General features: G+C 32.9%; 2 protein-coding genes across 6 annotated transcripts in view; one reads left to right on the forward strand and one right to left on the reverse strand.

Moving 5' to 3' along the window:
- The first annotated feature begins 1,874 nt into the window (after positions 1-1,874).
- Positions 1,875-14,083, forward strand: LOC128227923 (START domain-containing protein 10-like). The gene is made up of 6 exons (XM_052938870.1): positions 1,875-2,106; positions 3,766-3,913; positions 4,221-4,324; positions 4,676-4,790; positions 6,065-6,117; positions 7,959-14,083. Exons 1-6 carry the CDS (start codon positions 1,939-1,941, stop codon positions 8,175-8,177), a joined length of 807 nt encoding a protein of 268 aa, XP_052794830.1. The 5' UTR covers positions 1,875-1,938; the 3' UTR covers positions 8,178-14,083.
- Positions 14,084-17,874: 3,791 nt separating this feature from the next.
- LOC128227351 (H(+)/Cl(-) exchange transporter 4-like) overlaps positions 17,875-21,759 on the reverse strand; it is a 53,445-nt gene continuing 49,560 nt past the window's right edge. For all 5 annotated transcript variants that reach the window (XM_052937789.1, XM_052937787.1, XM_052937790.1 and 2 more), the window contains one exon: positions 17,875-21,526. In XM_052937789.1, coding sequence (XP_052793749.1) covers positions 21,436-21,526 — 91 coding nt within the window. In that variant the 3' untranslated portion in view covers positions 17,875-21,435. The remainder of the gene's footprint in view (positions 21,527-21,759) is intronic.

Consider the following 21,759-nt stretch of genomic DNA (forward strand, 5'->3'; position numbering starts at 1 on the left):
CTTCTAAGGAAATTAATAAATCCATCTGTTTACTTCATAAGTATAATGGAGGCGTAGTAACACTTCCTTTTGCTTAAACTAATTCCCTGTAATATTGGGATCCCATATACATGTACATACTTATATAGTTTATATTCATGAAGGCCTTAGGCTTGTTTTTATCATTGCTTTACATAACTGAATTGCATTATATGGTAACGACCTCACATAGGTTGGGTTAGTCAAAAATCCAAAGTCCCATATAACGTTTAACGATTTATTTCTTAAAACAAACTTTAAAACAATCGACTGAACTAAATAACAGCTTATTTACATCTTGAAAAACGTTATCATGAAATGTATTATCGGCAGGCGTCCGCACTTATTTTTAAAGTTTTTCTGACCATTCACTGCTTTATTTTTATCTTCTATTGTAAGGATTGGAAACGGTTCACATGCATACGCTTCCATAGAACTGACAGTCTTTCTTAAAAATTCTTAACTGTGGTATATAATACACTGTATAAAATAAATCTTTATAAAAAGTATTCAACTGCTTTCGCAAATTATCTTTAAAACAATCACCTGTCGCAGTGAAATGTCATATTCATGATAATTTGGCCCCAAACCGTCAGGAACATCGATAAGCGAAACGACGCGAGACGCCATTGCTTCCTCAATTGTTTGTTAGACGGACATAGACAGAGTTCGCTCCCTTGATATCAGGGGGCGTGGCTTAGTAGCCGCTGTCGTAAGGTCAATTATTTAAATACGTTAATATTGTTAGCAATAAAGTATGAAGTTATTTATCTTTTGCAATGAGCGCCAATCGGGACCTCTCTCCACGAAATATGAAGCAAGCATGTCATCTCCTAGCAAGCGGCCAAGAAACGGCCAAAAAGCGGCCAAATATGCTGTAGCAGAAACAGCGGCAGCCAAGTTGGATTTATATGACAAAAATATAAAATTCCATAATTCAAATAAGTATTTCATCACTAACCGAATAACTACTTTTCTTGACATGACAGATGCTATTTTGAATAAAGGAGAATCATCGGAAGTTACGTAAATGCGCGAATAAAAATGGCTAACACATGTTTTTATTTCAACAAGGCTAGAAAATGTCTTTTAACTGCCGAAATCAATATAGGTTTTCACAAAATTACAACTTCACTCCTCTATGGATAACGTCACATACTGTGAGATATATCAGTAAGTAGATTTGAATTTAGAAATGATTTTCTATAAACAATGTGATTTCGAAGCATCCCTGTCAGACCAAAATATCTCGCCATGAAAATACGCAGAAAACTCGAAGTATGCGTGAATGAAAAAAGGCACAAGATTGTGCATTAAGTTTCGATGTTTACTGTAGCCAAATGAAAGAAATTGTGCAACGCATCTTGATCATAGAAAGGGTTCCACGGTGCGAACACCTATATTGGTATTAGTAAAATAGTTAACAGTATCGATACATGTACATTCATCAGCAAAAATATTGTCACATGAGGTCGTTTCAATATGCCTTCATTAAATGCATTTATAGTTCTGGTTTATGTGTCGGGGTATGTAAAATATGATTTTAAGTTTTCTCAAGAATACCAATAGGCCATAAATCGGCCACCTATCCTCAAACCGCTTTGGGCAAACCTATGCCCTAATTATTACTTTCGTATAGTTGTCTTTAACCGCTTTCTATACTTCATTCAGAGTTTTAAAATGAATCGATTATTGAGTTATATTTTGTCAGGTGAATAAATTTTCTCTGAAATATGAATAATGCAATACTTCTTGATCATAAGAAAAATATTCTAAAGAGAGTATCATTTTCTCTGTGTTGTTTTAGCAAAATTTGCTATTGATACAATAATTTTAGTAATCAAGCTCGCCAAATGTGAAAGTTGACACGAAATATTTTTATCCGGGTGATAAAATATTCACCATATCTGGACACCCGTCATGTTATCGGTCTTGCAAGTTGGCGAGATCCGTGTTGCAGACGACTCTGACTTTCGACGACTCAAAGCCTTGAGTGACGATAGTCAGAATTGGAAACAAGAGTATCAGAAAAATGCCACAAGTGTCTGGACCAAAAATAATGAAGTTTGCAATTTCAAAATAATTAAGGTAACGTTTTTTCACTGCACAGAACCCAGAACCTACCATAGTTTTGAGCAGTACATTTTGGAATAATGACAGTTGATAACAGTTGTTTTTTTGCCTTTTGAGAATGGGGCAATGATTAGCTACAATAACGAGCGATCAGGGATAAAAAATTTTATTACTTTGACATTTCTTATGCATCCTTGATACACTACAACTCTGCCATTTAACACTGGGCGAAAGAATATATAGCATTTTTTACGCATCAATGTTGAATAATAATGACCAAATTATTCAGTATATACCCAACAGTGATCTAAACTAGATTGAATTTGTCAATAGAGTTGTTATTTTCACATAAAAATAGTCTGGGTCACAAATACCCTTTTATACATGTACACGACCTGTCAGATTTGTCCCAGATTTACAGATATCAGGATACTTGATAAGCAATTGACACATGAAAGATGAAAGTGTTTTATGATAGATCTGAACATGTTTTTTGGCATAATGACATAAATGAATATGTGTTTAATAGTAGGCAATAATATTTTTGTAGAAATTTAAATTTATCACAGAGATAATTCCAAAATTGTGGCGCAAGGACCGTCCACTACTATTTGCTGGGATGGTGGACATCACGAGCTTGCCATAGTAAAATAATTCGTCAAAAGACTTGTTGACGGCCATTTAGGTAGACTAGGGCAATGATCCTTAGTATTGTGAAAATAGCAACAAATTGCCTAAAAATTGTGAATTTAGAATGTACCCAAGTATATTTCAAACCAAAAACTAAGCTTTGTTTAAGATCCTGGACTTGACTAATTTGAGGGTAATCAGACTGCATCTAAACATATCTGTACTGATTTTTCTTGTTAATTTTAGATTTTTTAGGATTGTAAATTCTGAGTCAAATTTTTTAACAAAATGTGTATTTTTTTATTGTGAATTAGGCTCAACTCGGGGCCCATTTTTGGTCGAAAAAAAACATTGGATAATATGTTTGTGTTTTTGTTCCTCATAAATTTAAAATGTGTATACTACAGTATACATGTGTAACTGTAAGTCTGAATACTTTACTTTGTTTTTGGTTTGCTTTTTCCATTTGTAGTACACATTTGTTCTCTCTTAGTTCCCTGACAAAGATAAGGGGACATTTTAATCATAAAGTTGAATAATTTTATGTCAGTTGGACCAACCCAACAGAGATCAGTTGAACTGTTTTTCTTGGAATGGAAAAATGAAGGTTTAATGTATAAAGCTTTTCTGATTGCCACTTCTGCTGAATATTTTTTCCACATCATAAGAGTACTTAAATCTGGGGGAAGTTTTTTCTTGAGGTGATGATGATGGTGCATCTCAGCACACGTTAATTTGGACCAGGTTTTGTACCAGAAGTTTTCATCTTCTTCATAGAATTAGATAGGGTTGATTTTTTTAGCTGTTTTAAACAAGAGATGAATCATCTTTCTATCTTTGGTGATAAGGCTTGTGAGAACTGTTGATGAAACTGCATGATAAAAAATATGACTGAGCTTTTGTAACTCATCAAGCCTTGCTCAGATACACAGTTACTAAGATACTCAGAATCATTGCAGCAAGTGACCATATATTGTCTTTTAACTCACTCAAGTTTAATACTGCTCACTTTGTCAAACTACCAACATTGAAAAAACACTCCAGGTTCGAACAACATTTGAAGATGTATCAGCAGAAGTGCTGTATGATGTTCTGCATGACCCAGAGTATCGGAAGACCTGGGACCACTCCATGATGGATGGCTATGAGATTTGCGCCATTAACCCGAACAACGACATAGGCTACTATGCCTGTGAGTGAAGTCCTTATTTTGCTTACAAGTATGGTTTGATAATGAATACATGTTTTATAGCCCAAAAATGTGATATACATTATCATCTTTTAATGATAATAAACATAAACAATTTCAAGTAATTGTGTCAGTAATGTTTCCTCAGTCAAGTAGATGTATGAATTGTTTAATATATTTTCAAAATTAATTATCATCCAGGATATGTTATATTATTTACATGTTAAAAAAAACTGTATATGTATTAATTTTCGTAAATCATGTTCTTGTTTTCATATTTGTTATTAAGCTAAACTGTTTGTCTTCACAGTAAGAAGCCCTCCACCTTTGAGAAACCGTGACTTTGTAACCCAGAGATCGTGGCTTGACACAGGAGCAGAAAAATGGATCCTCAATCATTCTGTTAACCATGAGGTATGCTTTATACAAGAGGCTTGATCCTCAACAATTCTATTAACCATGAGGTATGCTTGATACATGAGGCTTGTACCTCAACCATTCTGTTATGATTCCATCACTCTGTTTAATATATTATGTGATTCCCAAAGCAAAAGTATGAGTGCCATATGATTGCCATATTGGCTCTTGTAAATTATTACATTTGTTAAGCATTTTGGACATTCTGTGTTGGAAAGTTGAATACAATTTACAGATATGTTAATGAATTGATTACAAATCATGTCTTTGCTGAAAAATGGTATTGTTATATTTATGTGTTTTGTACCTAAATTTTGTGAAACTCATTACGAATGCAATGTTACCTAGGCGTGTCCACCAAGAAAGGGCTTCATTCGAGGGATCTCATACTTGACTGGGTACCTGATCAGACAGATGGGGGACAAGGTCCAGTTTACATACGTTGCACAGTCAGATCCTAGAGGTATGACATATCTTTTTTGTAGTTAGTTGTTACTCCCCCCTTAAGGGGTAGCTGCCCTTTCAATCTGCCTGTTTGTGTGGATGTCAAAAAAATTGTCAAGGGAAATCTCCAAAACTCCTGGACAGATTGCCTTAAACAGTCTCTAGTTAATAATTATTTATTTCAGCTTGATTGTGAAAACATCTGTAAGTTGATATGAATCACTCATGAGTCTGTTCTTGGACTCAGTGAAAAACATACCAATGGTGTAAACCTGCACTGAAGTCATTTATGTAATGTCAGGGGAACAAGCCCTCAGTGGTACTTATACCTACAGCCACTTGGGTGAGAGTTAGAGATCATTTGGGATAAGCACTAGACCACTTTTAACCTCATGTTGTTTTATGGTAATTGCTTGATAAGAAAAAAGTTAAAGTTTTGATGACAGACTTTTTCAGAAGTAAAATGTAGAAGTATTATAAAAAGTTAATGTAAATTTCTACTTTCAAATTATTTCTTTTTGTAGGTCCGAAAAAGATTAACCAACATCATATCATGCCTTTTGGCTGGTATATTTCGAACTGATGGTTGTTTCTTGTTTGGTGTATTATTTTAATGTTATGAAATGTTTCATACCTGATAATACAGATTTCAAAAATAGAAATACCTTTTTGTGTAACTATTACCTCATCTGATTTTTGAAAAAAATGACGAGCTATTGTCGTCATTTGATTGTAGTCGTCATTTGTTCAGTTTTGCGTTTAGGTCACTTACATGGAAACTATCAAAGCTATCACTTTGAAACTTGGGGAGCTTGTTCATCTAATACCCTTCTTCACATTGTACTCTAAAGATTCTGAGCCTCACCTGTTTTTTTGGGTAAAAAACATGAATTTTGATCGATTTTGGTTGATTTTGAGAATTGGACAGCTTCTTCAATTTTTGTTGGATTGATTTCAATTTTTTTCCACAGACAATAAATGGATAATGCACTTCAATATATCAAACAGGTTTTTGAGTCACACATTTGGAAGGGTAGGAGGAGGGTTGGGGATATTTAAGTATTTTTCAACTTTGAAATTTTTGCCAGTCTGATATTTTTTAAGATTTCTGCTTGGGTCACTACAATATGAAATGAATAAACTGTAAAAGGATAAAATCAGATGAGCCTTCAGCACCCGTAGGCGGTGCTCTTGTTCCATTGCTTATGGTGTGCCAGTTTGTGTAAGAAACTTTAAAAGGTTGTTACATGTACATGTATATGATATATATTATTGTTATATTCTATATTGCAGGAAAACTGCCAGTCTGGGTTGTGAATAAAGGCACCAAAATTCTAGCACCAAAGGTAAGCTTACTACCATGTAACATCTTGTAAGAACTCTCATCCTGATGTTTAGCTCCACTATTCGAAGTACTCACCCTGGCGTTGGCGTCGGCGTCGGCGTTGGCGTCACACCTTGGTTAAGGTTTTGCATGTAAGCACCTTTAAGTCATTATCTCAGTAAATACATCAGTTATTGCATTGAAACTTTGGATATGCATTCCCAACTATCTAAGATACTAAATTAATGAAGTTAGATAACAATTATTTGAATTTAATGCAAATAATAGGCCTTTATTATTTGACTTAGAAATTCTGGTTAAGGTTTTGCATGTAAGCACACATAGGTTAATATCTCAGCAACTACTTGAGGTATTGCATTGATACTTGATACAATGGTAATCAACCATACAACCTACTAAATTAAGCAAGTTAGATAACTCTAGTTTGCATTTAATGCAAATAATTGCCCTTTATTATTTGACTTAGAAATTCTGGTTAAGGTTTTGCGTGTAAGCACACATAGGTTAATATCTCAGCAACTACTTGAGGTATTGCATTGATACTTGATACAATGGTAGTAAACCATCCAACCTACTTAATTAACCAAGTTAGATAACTCTAGTTTGCATTTAATGCAAAATAATTGCCCTTTATTGTTCGATTTCGAAATTCTGGTTAAGATTTTGCATGTAACCACATTTAAGTCAATATCTCAGCAATTATATCATGTATTGCATTGAAACATTAGATATGTATTCCCAGATAACACTTTTTTGAATATAATGCAAATTATGGGCCTTTATTATTTGACTTAGACATTCTGTTTAAGGTTTTGCATGTAAGCACACATAGGTTAATATCTCAGCAATTACTTGATGGATTGCATTGAGACTTTATACAATGGTTCTCAACCATCCAATCTACTTAAATAACCAAGTAAGATAACTCCAGTTTGTATTAAATTCAAATAATGGCCCCTTTTTTACATAGAAATTCTGGTTACGGTTTTGCATGTAACCACTTTTAAGTCAATACCTCAGTGAATACATTATGTATTGCATTGAAACTTTACACACTGGCTCCCATCTATTTAACCTTCTTATTTAATCAAGTAAGATAACTCTATCTTTTATAATATTTAATTTTTGCCCCTTTATTATGCGACTTAGAAATTCTGGTTAAGGTCTTGCATGTTAGCACACATAGGATAATATCTCAGCAACTATTTGATGTATTGCATTGAGACTTTATACAATGGTATTCCACCACCCAACTTAATTGAATAACCAAGTTAGATAACTGTATTTTGCAAATAATGGCCCTTTATTATTAGACTTAGAAATTCTCGTTAAAATTTTGCATGTAACCACATTTATGTTAATATCTCAGCACACCATGTATTGCATTGAAATTTAATCTAACAGTGATCCATGCATGTTTCGCCAAAACGTTTCAATCCTTACATTGAAAAGCGGCGGAATAGTCGAGCGCGCTGTCTCTGTGACAGCTCTTGTTTTTGTTACATTGTGGCAGAGTTAAACATCTGAAATTAGCTGTTAAAGCCAAAAAAGATTGGTTTGGTAAGGGTTACATCCTTTCCAAATCAGGAAGGGTTGGTAGGCTTTCTTTTAGGCTTTATGTAAGAATGTTATTGTTGTCATTGGAGAATGGTGTTTAAGTAATCTTCAGTATCAAGTTTTTAAGGTTTTATACTACATATTAAAACACTTAATTTTGAAAAAAATAATTTCAAGCTACTGACTGAAAATGGTAGGGTCGACACCTATTTCCTAGCAAGGGTCAGCTAACCCAAATCGAATGTATTTTTGTTTAGTCTTATAAGCAGTTTTGTGTGATTTCAGATTATTTCCCGTATCCACAAAGCATGTAAAGGTTACACTGCTTGGAAACAACAGCATAATCCTCACCTCAAGCCCTGGATTTTCCCAGAACAGATGACCCTGCCTCGCCTAGACATGTCACAAATCAAGCCTCTGACGACTGCGGTGTCATCCGAGTCCCTGGATGAGAGTGGAGTTAATGAAGACGAGGTCGCTGTTGAGGAATATGTTAATGATTAATGATGGTTAAGTGTTAGGGGACTCTTGTAGATTTCTTTTTGTTGTAGTATATCTTGGGATATTTTGCCCAAAGTCGATTAGTTTAGGTAAAATGAGGTTTTGACTGTTATTACATTGTATTTGACTGAATTTTACTGAAGAAAATATGCTAGGATTGATAGTGCAATTAATTTTCAAGTGCAAAAGTGATTTTTTTCAAATTGGGGCTCCGACTTTGTCCCAAACTTTCTGTCCAAAGACATGACACATTTGATAGTAAAATGATTTGGAAGAATTAGTATGTGATTATTAGTAATTTGTTATCTTTGGCCTAGGCCACATTAAAAACATAGTTTGTTTGGCCTTACCTGACTGGTTCACGAAAACGACCACAACAGGAACATTTTTTTTAACCTCTCCTGTGTCTACATTTTCCCCCCGTTTATCTTTACGCATTAAGGGGTTAAGAATTTATAACACCTACCTATTTACACTGTGTGAATACCATGCGTCATTAAAGCTTCATTGGAAGGCAATATTTTGCTTTCAACAAACACTTGAGAAAAAAAATAACTTGACCATTTCTTCACCATTTTAAAAGAAACATAACGCAGTCCACACTGCTTACAGAGCCTCTTTTGGTCTTTTAGAGTTTGATTGAGTTTAGTTACTTAAAACACTTCGACAAGCCTTTTCACAAAAACGACACCTAGTGAGTAGTGAGCACTGTTAAAACATTATTTTAGAAACAGGTTTGTCAAAGTGTTAGATGAAACTAATAACCTTATCAAACTCCGGTAATAAAACGAAGGCAGTGCTCATTAAGCAGCATTGACTGCCATTTGTTTCATTTAAAATGGAGAAGAAAAGGAAAATTATCATTGTTTTTTATCTTCTTTCGAAGCAAAATGTTGACTTCTGAGGTAGCATTTATGACATAATTTATCACCTGGTATACACTCACTGTATCTACCCAACTCTTAAATTATGGGTCAGATGAGGCGAAATAAATTATTGTTTAAATGGGGCCTCAGTTCCACATTGAATTTCACATTGTCATTACTTTCTATTGCATTTTCGGTTGGACCACTGTTGTATGTATAAATTGTAGATATTTTCAAATATGAAAGTGAATTGAATTATTTAGTCTTTTATTAGTGTTCTCATGTGAGAAAAGGGTTGTATTTGTTAAGTTTTATCTGGATTACCCTTGTCTGAACCCACATTATATTATTCCAATCACTTGACATATTTGGCCGATATTAATTTATTTTTGCTCGATTGTAAGAAGACAGCTTAAAGCTGACACCTATACCACTAGGCAACTCTATAGTATTATTATTCAATACATTATCAATAGACTGGGTATGGAGGATGGTGAAATGAATTTACTTAATAAATCTAGATGTATTTGCAAGGTCATGATTCCCAATAAGTTTTGGTTTAACTGTCTCAAATACAAAATTAACCAACCTGTGTTCAAGAAAAGTGCTTTTTGAAAAAATAACTTATTTGGCAAAGTTGAACCAACCCTAAAGTCCTTTGAACCATCAGTTTTGACCAGCAGCCTGCTCATATTGCGAACCATGAAGGTGAATGTGAAGATGAAATCCAAATAATTAGATCTTTTTCTTTATTCAATGTCACTTTGATACAACCATTTCACTCCCACCACTCAGTGTGATTGCTGTAATGATTACAACCTACAAGTGATCAGTAAGTTTAAGGTACCATGTGTTCAATTAACTGTTTTCTTTTATCATGCCATTAGCCGTAATGTTAAATGTTGATTCCTGATGAGGCCGTTTGATTTTGGTATCATTTGAAAGTGTGTTTCATACTAACAAATCATGTTAGTAAATATAACATATTCTTTTTCTCTACATAAACCCTTTCAAATAATACCAAAATAATATGGGGACACCAGGCATCCAAAAATGACATAACTATTCATTCCATACATGAAGGGACCATTGTTATAACATTATTTTTTTCTAGCTTAGTTGTCTTGTCTCAGATCATAAAGTCATAAGAAAAATTCCCATAGAAATATCTGTATTTATTTGATCTTTTGCCTGTTGAAAAAAATAACAAAATGAGCAGATGATTATTCTTGGTGAAAAATAAAAAAAATAAACCATTTTTTTTAAAGTTGTTTTAATACAATTATTTTCTAAAAGTTTGATTTTTTAATTATTTTTTTTTCAAATTAGAAAATTTGCAATAATACTTGTGATAAGTTTTCTTCCTCATACTATTTTTAAACTTTAAAAAGAAAAATCTGTTCATTATTACCATTTATAAGTCCATATGATGAATTTTATTGAAACAAAATTAAACACTTCATATTGTATTCATATCTACATTACATTGGGACATTTATTGTGGGTTTCGTAGAATTTCGAAGTCAATATTCACAACTCATAAATTTCAAGTTGACTAGTTCACGTTTATAGGGTCAGATATTAATAAAAAAACAAAAAAACAAACACAATAATGTGTGAGATGTTAAGAAATTGTTTGCCACAATGCTAAAACATCATTAAACGATCAAAATAGAGCTCTGTAGTTCTAAATAGAAATTTCTGGTCAAATGGGTATCTGCCGCTTGCTGTTCATAAAAGTTAAGTAAAAAAAGACAGATGCAACAAAATATTTGCCAACATGTAGTTCTATGAATGAGTCTAGTTTCAGTGTTTTTTGTTTTCAAAACATGTAATTGAAATAATAATATGCCACTTGCTGTTCAAAGTAGTTTATTTCATCGTTTGATGATGTTTTATCATTGTGAAAAGCATTTTGTTCATATTTTACACATTATTTAAGCAGAATCCTGTTTAAATTTATATAATATTTATGAGCTATGAGCTATGGAGCTCTTATTTGATCATTTAATGAGGTTTTATCATAGCTCATAAATATTATAAAAAAATCAAAGAAAATTCTCCTTGAATGTGTATCTGCCAAATAGTGTTTGGTGTTGTTCATAAAAGTTAAGTAAAATAACACAATTTCAACAATCTTACTAAATAAAAGTTTTTGCCAACATCAGATCTGTGAGTGAGTACATTTAAAGGGTTTCTTGTTTTCAAAACATTTAATGATTATGATTTGTTTTGTTATTTATTGTGTATGATGCAGTTAAATTTGTGCTTCCTTTATGAGTTTTGTGCTAGAATGGTCTTTTATTAAGGTTTTTCTTCTGATGGAAAGGGTACTATTATTTACATTTAGCCAATATTTAGGTGCTTAGTTGATTTTCTTTCTTTTTTATGTACCGGTATATTGTAGTGTTTCGCTGGGTATAATTCTGTGCAATGCAATTTTATACATACATGTTGTATATTGATTTCCATCTTCTTGACTGTAGCAAATTGTTTGTTTTTTTCTTCTTTTTCTTTTGTACATGTATTTCATATGGCCATGATTATATATTGATTGTTATGTATTTGAAAATCCAAATATAATATTCATATTTTGTTTTTAATATTTGGATTTGGCCACATAAAAAATCTTTCATTCTTTCCCTTTTGACTGTTTTGCTTATTCACTCAATGTGCAATTACGTTCACTGTCAAATTTAACTATATCTCTTAAAATTGTATTAAACATGTTTTGCCATTCCTGTTCATAACTGTAATGATTACTACAACCGTTACTTGAGTTATTGAAATTTAACACAAGCGCAAAGCTGTATAATTTCAATCACAAGGAATTTAGGTTTATGTAATTGTTTTGTATTGTGTTGTCAAGGATAATGTTTAATAACTAGCATGTGTTCTAGTGAATAGAGCTGTCATAAATTGCTGATATTGCATGGCAAAGCTCCGCCTTCTTGGTTACTGTTTGGGTATGGGAGTAAATATTTTGACAAAAACAAAAACAAATTGCTCTCTGACATGGTACATACTGTATTTTATGAAATGATTTCATTGTTTGTTTGATGAGCAATCTTCACATACATGTTAAGACTTGTTTATAGTAGTAATTAATAGAATGGCTGATCTTGATGATATAAGATGATGAGAATAGACCTTCATAGACACAAATCATATTTAGTCTTAAATTTCAGCCATGAAGCTATCTTAAGGTTATTTAACTGCTATTAAAGCACGCATTAACCCATGGTTCCCAGGATCAAGATTTTTGGCCCTGTATGAAGTGATAAAGGGGGACTATCTTATCAACGCATGGACGACAAATATTATAAGATCATGAAGTCTAGTTGAATAATTAGTGAGTGGCAAAAATCAATTTTAATTTTTAAACCTTGCCAACACTGACCAATAAAGATCCTAGTTTGCAAAACAGGTATTATAATTACACAGAACTCCAAAAAGTGATCTCACGATAGGTGCGTTGATAAGATCGACCTCAGACTTTTTCTTCAGTTGATTTCAATCTTTTAAATTGACCCTATCCACTATGTATTCCAATCACATGACACAGCACACACACAATTTTTTTCATCATTGTGATAATTGCAAAATCATGCTCATCGGTGTTATTGATGTTTTCGTAACACTATGGGCCTATTGTTAAGAACTTTGTTATAGTTAATAACATTGTTAACAGTATCGTTGTTAACTTTTTAAGGTGGTATATTTTATTTTGTGCTCACATATTTAGATAAAACGAGCATAGCTGAATAGGTTGTCTCAATATTGTCTCAACAAGTACCACAGATCACATGTGTGGCCAGGAAACTTTCGGAGTATAACAGATCTGAAAGTTAACAATGATCCAGTTAACAACGTTGTTAACTTTACAATGTTCTGAACAATCGGCCCATTAATGTACAGAGATCTGTTGTTAACTTTACTCTTTTTTTATTGTTAATCTATGCTTATAACTGTCTGTAAAAGAATTGCACTTGTAGGATGCTCTAGTCTTTAACACAAGTTGAGATCACATTTTTTCCCACCTCAGATAAGTAGATCCATTAATTTAACCATGCTAGAAATTCTTATCTTGCCCACGGGCGAAGATAAAATGCCCGTATGGAACTTCTTTTAATGGTCAACATATTGTAATTACCTCCCTTGTTGAAGACTGTCGTCTGTAGTGCAACATGGAAACCTTGTCTTGTGGCAATATTTAGAACGCTGGTTAATTATTTCTCGCTTCAACTGTCACCAGAAAAAAGTTTTCACGCACCTTTCAAGAAATAATGTTTCACTCTTCTTAGAACTATTTAAAGACCGATCAGACCATTTACATACTCTGAATCACTGCGTGAATATCCATGACAACCACGAATTATCGCATATCCGTACGCAATTATTTTCACTAAGCACAAAAGAGTTCCAGCAAAAAAATACATTTTTACTTAATTTTGTTTAACTGAGGTGGGAGAAAAAGCATCTACCATAGCCGCTTGTGTAAGATGGGTTCATCCCGACCCTCGTGCAGGGTGTTTTGCAGAAACTTGGTAAACCTCGTTTCCGCAAAACACCCTACTTGCCCAAGTTTAATTCACTCAAATATGTAGCTATATAAGGAAACAATAACACGAAAGATAACTTTGACTAAATCAACGTGGATCTTTGTTGAAACTGCCACTAAAATCGATCTGTTCAAAGTTGATGCTTTTGCATGATTGCATTTTTTTTTAATACATTTTATGTAATTTGAATATATTCAAATTTTTTATATATATAATTATGTCCTACTTACACCCTTGCTGCTATTTCATTGGTATGTTTGTTTTTTTGTTGCATAGAATAATACAGGAATGATGAAATGTTTCAAAAGTCTTAAATTTGCATACAATTCTGAACTTTTGAAGAGTTCCTGCACAATTTCAAATGTATTCTGAATTTAGACAGTGATATCCAAACCATGACCTACCTTCTGTGAAGGCATACACATTTCTTATAACACCATACCGCTTTGTAAATTTTGAATTTCATAAATTTGACAAATTTAAGTACATTCTTATATTTTTGGCGAGTGTATGCATATCCAAATTTTGGGGAAATCTGTTGAAAACAGATTGTTGTACTGGTGAATGATTATAACTGGAAGCTTAACCATGTACACATCTTCCACAACCTCTCTATTACTAACAGATTGTTGTACTGGTGAATGATTATGACTTAACCATGTACATAATTATCTTGTTTCACAACCTCTCTATTACTAACAGATTGCTGTACTGGTGAATGATAATAACTGGAAGTTTAACCATGTACATGTTCACATCTTGTTCCACAACCTCTCTATTTCTAACAGACTGCTGTACTGGTGAATGATTATAACTGGAAGCTTAACTATTCTGTGATACAGAAACATAAAGGTTGTGAATACACACCTTGGACCATATAGAAATGTTTTTGTGATAATTATAAATGTAAACAGACAAACATTAGGTATTATAGCCATAAAGTTTCATGACTCACTTGTTCAAACTTTATTTCCCTGTTCTAGTAGTATATGTATTTACTGGAATTAAGGAACTCATTTCACTTACATTTTAATCATTTAAAGAACTTTACTCAATGTATTATATACTACCGGAAAAAAGTAACTGTGCATTGTTTAAGGATTTATTCTTATTATTGGTATGAACGCTCGGGCGTGATTTTGCAAGTCCATGAAGTCCACTTAATACACCAGCGTCCAATCAGAGCGTTGCTTTCTTGTAAAAATCTCCCTCCAGTGGTCACAGAGCTTGACCTGTTCATGTAAAATGAGCGCAAATTTTATTGTACTAAAAATCAAGTTAGAATGTAAATATAAGTCCATTGACTTAAATGTTCATATGAAATTTGGTTATTCCTGCACATCCTGTAACATTTTAAATGAATTATTCTTTAAAAATTGCTTTTGCTAATGCCCAGTTACTTTATTTCGATAATATACTTTAAAGCTGCACTGTCACAGATATACCGTTTTTTACAACTTTTTGTCTTGGAAAGAGCAAATTTTTGCGTAAATATCTGCAAACCAATGATAAAGGATTGTGACAAAATATCGAATTGCAGCTTTTCATATTTCAAAATTAATTTTTTATGGCTTAAACCTTTACTAACGGTTTAAGAAAAATACATAAAATATCAATTTTAGTACTTAAATATATAAAAATCGGCAATCTAATTTTTTGTCAGCAGTCTTATATAACTGGTTTCCATGCATATTCGCAAAAATTGGCTCGTGCCAAGATAAAAAATAAAAAGTTGTTAAAACAAGTGCAGCTTTAACATAGTATTATATTCATTTGCTATGAACTTCAGGTATAAATGGCAAATCTCTATTTTTAATGTATGTAGTGATCTATTTATTACATAATATTATCTCGACACTTTTCTCACATTCTGGTCATAATAACATTCTTTACATTAATGTACATTCTGTTCTTACTGTACAATAAAATAATGACACTTAACAACTGCTTGCTCCTTCTATTACTAAATCCAAAATGTCATAATCTTTATTTTATTATCAAAAGAATAACAAGTTCATTGCGTTCATGCATGGACCGCCCCTATTATAGCTCTGTGGTTGAGCGTTTCCTTTGGGTGCAGGTCACGATCAATCCTTGACTGCGTCACACCAAAAGAAGTTAAAAATTACTATCAGTAGCTGCCTTGTATGTTCTCGACATTAAAGGGTAGAACTAGGAAATGTGGGAGTACTGATTCCTGATTTATATCCCGTGTAAAAGTGCTTTACATGTGGCAAATAACGAGCCAAGGGTTACTTAGAAAAGAGCTAGGTATCGCACTCAGACATGTTTCAACTCTGCTAATATCTAGTTGTTGTGACTGGAAATGACCCACAGCAGAGTCAGGCCAAAATGCTGCATATGGAAGTGGAAAGACCTTAATAAACTCGAGCAACAAAGGAGGCATCACATCTTGTCAGCCTTAGGGAACACTGTTAACCGAGGCTTTAGCAAGTGTCATCAGTGCTCATCAAGGATAATGTCAAGTTTGATTGTAACCCTCAATGAAGCCAATTATTGTTTTATCATAGTTAACAATACCCAAGATTGCTACTTTGAATTTGATAACCAAAATACTTAGCACATTTTTTTTTTTTAAATAATGCAGACGATAGTAGCGAAAAGACCTTTATAAACTCGATAAACAAAAAGGACATCACAAGGCTTCAGCTGATGTCATCAAGGGGTGACAAGTTTGGTTGTCCCACTCAATGAAGTCAATAATAGTTTAATCATAGTAAACAATACGCAGTAGTACATTGTTGGCACTACAAACAATAGTAGAGAAGGTTTGGGAACCAGCCTTAAGCAGTGTTGGTAGAAATCTGATAATGTTGAGAAGAGAACAATGATTCAGGGAGAAGTATGGAGAGCAGAAGAGGAGGCACGGTCAGCAAAGTGGGTACAACTTGGACCCCAGCGAAATAGGACAAAGTGGAATGTACCTGAAAGAAAGATCACATGGCAAGAGCTGGTGAGGTATGAGCCACTTCAACTGAGTTCCTTTCCAGATCTGTGTATAATATGTTGCCCACTCGAACCAATTTGAAGCAGTGGGAGTTAACAGAAGACCCTACCTATGTGTGAGAACATAGGCTCGCTGCGGCATATATTATCTTCTTGCCCAACCGTTAGAAAGACCGCAGTCTAGGCTCTTCGGAGAGCTACAGAGAGAGCGTCCAGTTGGCTCCGGCTACGACGCAGTGAACCAACTTGGAAGCCAACATAGACGAGGTAGTGACTAGTGATGAAACGATTATCGATTAAAATCGATTAATCGTCGCTGACAATGCTATGTCGGCGACAATCGATAGTGGTTGTCTAAAATCGATGTCGCTAATGTTACTTCCGGTAACTATGTATTTTTTTTTGTTTTGTTGTAAAAGTCGAGTAAATGTCAATTTTTCTTTTAGGTAAATTCTCATTGAGTTCATTTTAAAAAGGAAGGTCACTCTCCTACACAAATGGGGTGAATGTCAACACCTTTGCTTAAACACTTATAAACTTTACCAAAATTACAAATTGTCTTTTTATTGTTGATATATTTCATAAAACCTTCTTCAATAACCTGTCTCTATGGTGAAGTGGGTCCGGTCTTACCTGCAAATATCGGGGATCCCTGCTCGATGCATTCTGTTTTTGAAACCGCTTTTGGTATCGTTTGTAATTAACTAATTTACTTTTTTTTGTGAATTTTATGAAATTAAGATATTCTAATGAAATGTTCAATATGACAGGTTATCGAATGTTAAGCTGGTTCACAAATATTTAATATGCTTTTACATTGATAAAATGCTAAGATAACTTATTTGATGCGGTGTGCATCATTTTGCAGTTGGTGTGCAATTATATTTATTTAATTTACGTTGTAAAAAGCATGACTATAGCATCACACGTACTGATTCCAGGTTAAACCATTTCAATGCTCATTATGATACTATGTATAAAGAATGCAATCCTTGCTAATATCATGAACTTTCAATTATTGTCCAATAGTAAATCGATATGCCTGGTCCGATTCGATTCTATTATCGATAGCAAATGGAGTCCGATTTTCAAACACTAGTAGTGACTGAACACCACTACCTGCCCCGCCATCTAGAGGGTGTACCGAGTTAAGGAGTGAAACACCCAGTGACAGATGAGCACTCAGCAGAGGACGTCTATGTTAAGCAGTACATCTGTATCTTCACAATAATATCCAAGAACTTACCATTTTCACATTATTTTTTTAAATAAATCTTAATAAACCTTAGAAAGAAAAACAATCCCTGTCGGAAGATTTTTTATTCCTTAATTATAATATAAGCCTCAACAAAGCTTAAAGTTATACAAGAACAACATGACCATCTTCACTAGCTTCGCTGACAATACAATATACACCTAGTCAATGAGTATTACATAAAACACATATACACAACAATAAATATGGAATACATTATAAAAACCCGAATAGTTGTAACCCGGAATACAATCTTTGCAGGGTTTTCCAGGATTCCAAGCACACGTTTCTGGTACAATGGATATTTCAATGAATAGATTAATAATATCTGTCATGTGTCTTCGTTATGGATAGAAAAACTGACCAGATTTTGTCACAACTTCACTTAACATAAACCTTATAAATAGAAAATTATTTGTACTTAATGGAGCATGCCAATGATAGGAAAATTCTCAAAAACCATAATCAAAAATTTATTAAATATCAGAATAAATCACATGTCAACTGGGTTTTCCCATGTCTAAACAAATACAAAGTTAGATAATGAAGTTCATGTAACAGATACATCTGATGTAACATCTGGGGAAAACCAGAAAGTTTATAATTCCAGGCTAAAACTATTCAAGTATTTAACATTATAATTATATAACTCAGATCAGAGTCTAAACCATTTATTTTAGTCAATATAACAAAAATTATTTTCTAACATTCATTTTTATTACAAACTTTTTAACGGGAAGGGTTTTAAGAAAGAACAGAACACAAATATTTTGGCTATGTCTGGAAAATTCGGCTAATTTATTTATTTTTCCTAATGAAAAAAATAAAATTTCTAGCAACTGAGCATTAACACAAATGAGAAAAATTTCATTCTGGAAAAAAATTATATAACATGTTACTAAAATGTAACAATTGTCACATCTAACTATAACTAAGATACAAGATCCAACTAACAGAAAACAAACCAACATGTGTACAATACTTATCACAGAGAAGGTAATGAAATCAATTATTAAAACTTCATAACTATTGTAAATATTAATCATAACAATAAATCAATATATAAGAGACATTATTTTTTTTTAAATTTTGGTGGCACTATTTTCTGATGATTTAACGAATAGTTAATCATTAATTCATTCTCCTAGTACAATATTTTGATGTTAATCTACACAACTGTAACAAAAGTTACCACTCGCTTGAAATAAAATTGTTCACAAATTAATGCTATAATAACTGCATAATTATGTTTATGGTTCAAGTTTTTACTCTTCTTAAAAATAAAATTTATGCTCATTTATGTATAATGTCTTAGAAATGTAATGTATCACAAAAATGGTATAGATCTGAATACAATATAATAAAGTATGATTTTAAGGCCGAAGCAAAAAATAGGTTTCTGAACAGATTTTTTTTAACTCTGACTATAATTTTTTTTTTTTAAATAACTTATCCAAAAGGGTGCTGAGGGATTTTGAATTAATAAATCAATATGAGTGTTATTCTGAACTGTTATGATAAAAATTAGTTTTATTTTAAGGTACTTTTTTGCACATATATTTTTTTCAGGACATAACCAGAAATAAACCCATTTTTTTCTTAGGCCTTATGTAATAAACAACATGGGGAATTGGGAATATACACATACATACTGTGAGTAAATGAGGTAATGTCTATAAAGATAAAATATAAGGTAAATATATAGAATTTAATAATTATAAATAGAATTTCCGGAATCAGATGTATCACCTGTCATGAGTATTAAAGGTCACCTTGACCTTGAACTTTGACCTACTCACCTCAAAATCCATAGAGACGATCTACTTATCATGGTAAACATGCATACCAAGTACAAACAACTCTTCAACAAGTAATTCATAAGTTATTGATCAAAAAAAGTTTGACACCGTGGACAGTGACTCACAACAAAGTAGTCCCTCTGTGTCTTCATGCTTTGCAGGCGACTCTATAAACAGACTGTATATACCATGCTTAAACAAAATGTTCCAGATAAACAAAAACAAAACAAATGGAATGATTTCAGTGTTTGAAGCAAGTCTTATATACTAGTAACGATTTATCAACATTGCATTCTGTAAACAGAAAGAAAAAACAAAAACATGAGCTTGGCGTGTAGCATCCAAATTGAATTCATGTATACCAATTATTTTGCAATTTTTGGAGTTACATTACATTTAATAAGAACAATTGCTTTTTCATCAAGATCAGGAAGGCTTTCTTAATTGTTCTGGTAAATCTTTGTATATTCATATCGTCAAACGGTTAAAAAAGCACTCTTGCTGACAAGGTTTCCTTGGTGTACGATATAGTGTTGTAACTTTACAGACACCATTCTTAGATGTGTTGATGACCAATCTTGTTTAAACTCATTCAAAAACATTATGCATTTGTCTGTCTTCAGACAACATGAGCAGATATTGTATGAGACATATTCTTGAATTGTGATAATTTGAATGTATAGTGAATACACCAAAAGCTAAAATTGCACAGTATGTCATGAACTGATCTGACTTGTATTACTAGGGGCTGTTCCAATAAAGGATTTTAGTCGAAACTTAAATTATCTGAAATCTGTATAAATGTCACAAAGGGCAGTACTTTGATTTTCTTCCTCAACTTCGTGGTCTTTTTCAATGTTTGCATTAGTTGAATTCACACAAATATATAGCAAAACAATGAAACTTCGGAACTAAGATAGTTTCAATTTATGAGTAAAATTGACTCCGATTATCGACTTTATTGAAATGGCCCCATGTTTGTTTAACAAATATACAATTGTGTGCACTCACTGAACACATTTCATTAACACAAGAATCATGGGTTAACAGACTGACAAAGTTTTGTTTTAATAACTTTTGTAACACTCAAACCTACATAACAATATTCTTTGCAGTCCACCATTTCAACATGAAGAGTGGCTATTGAGGATTTTTCAACGACAATAAAGAATGTTTTTTCTTTAAAAATAACAGCTTGCTTATTGAGAAAACAAGGCTTTGCCAGTCAATTGTCCTAATGGTACATGACAGAGCAGAGAGTGTAATGAAGTGCTGAGCCCAAGTATATCCGATGATGCAAATATATACGTAGCATCAAAAATAATGACGCTGATTTTCACAATTGCGGTGTTCAAATATTGCTTAGAAATAATTCAAAATTCACCACACAGCAACATACATGTACTCAAATGGAGATTACACACACAATATTACAAATACCAGGGGTATGTCACAGATCTATGATAAGGTTCCAAGTAAAATTCATCTCTCCATCATTAATATAACGATCACTTTCTTTCGCATTGTTTTTACTCTAAATGCTTTGTAGCCTCAACATTTGCCTCGTCAATGCATCTTGTCACTTTTTGGAAAATGTACCTCTTTGAAATACTCCTTGTTGGTACATAAATGCAAAACTTTTTAAGGTCAGTTCATTTTTTTTTTTGCACTATTTTTAGATCAGAAAATTGTTCATTCTATTTCTAAGTTAATACACCTTTCCATCTACTTTTAGATCCAAAACCCAGTGTCACATGACATAGCGCAAGTCACATGACCACAGCAGGAAGTGTATGTTGTCCCCATGGCAACTCAGTTAAACAAGATGGAGTCTGGGTCCTGATTCTGCAGCTGTACAATGTGCCGCAATACGTCTTTCTTCGTAATGATTCCGAGCAGACGTCTGAAATAGACAAGCAATGTAAATAGTATAGTTTGTGTTGAAAGGCTTATGAAAAATGTGTTATGAAAAAGAATAAGAAGTTGCCAACATCATTCTAGGTATTGATCCCTTACATTCCTTTGCTAGCACTGGAAATGATGCACAACTAAAATTATGAAGTTTTTGTCATTAAAGTGAAATATTTGAAATTGCTGCATTTATTAAATTACTTTGCCATCACTAAACAAAGGCAG

This window comes from Mya arenaria, chromosome 3 (assembly GCF_026914265.1).
Source record: "Mya arenaria isolate MELC-2E11 chromosome 3, ASM2691426v1".
Lineage (NCBI taxonomy): Eukaryota > Metazoa > Mollusca > Bivalvia > Myida > Myidae > Mya > Mya arenaria.

What these genes read in the sequence shown, in the direction of transcription:
- LOC128227923 (XM_052938870.1), top strand. Translation starts at nt 1,939, where the DNA reads ATGTTATCGGTCTTGCAAGTTGGCGAGATCCGTGTTGCAGACGACTCT. An exon ending in CGACATAGGCTACTATGCCT is followed by an intron (nt 3,914 to 4,220) that starts GTGAGTGAAGTC and finishes TTGTCTTCACAG; the next exon opens with TAAGAAGCCCTCCACCTTTG. An exon ending in CCAAAATTCTAGCACCAAAG is followed by an intron (nt 6,118 to 7,958) that starts GTAAGCTTACTA and finishes GTGTGATTTCAG; the next exon opens with ATTATTTCCCGTATCCACAA.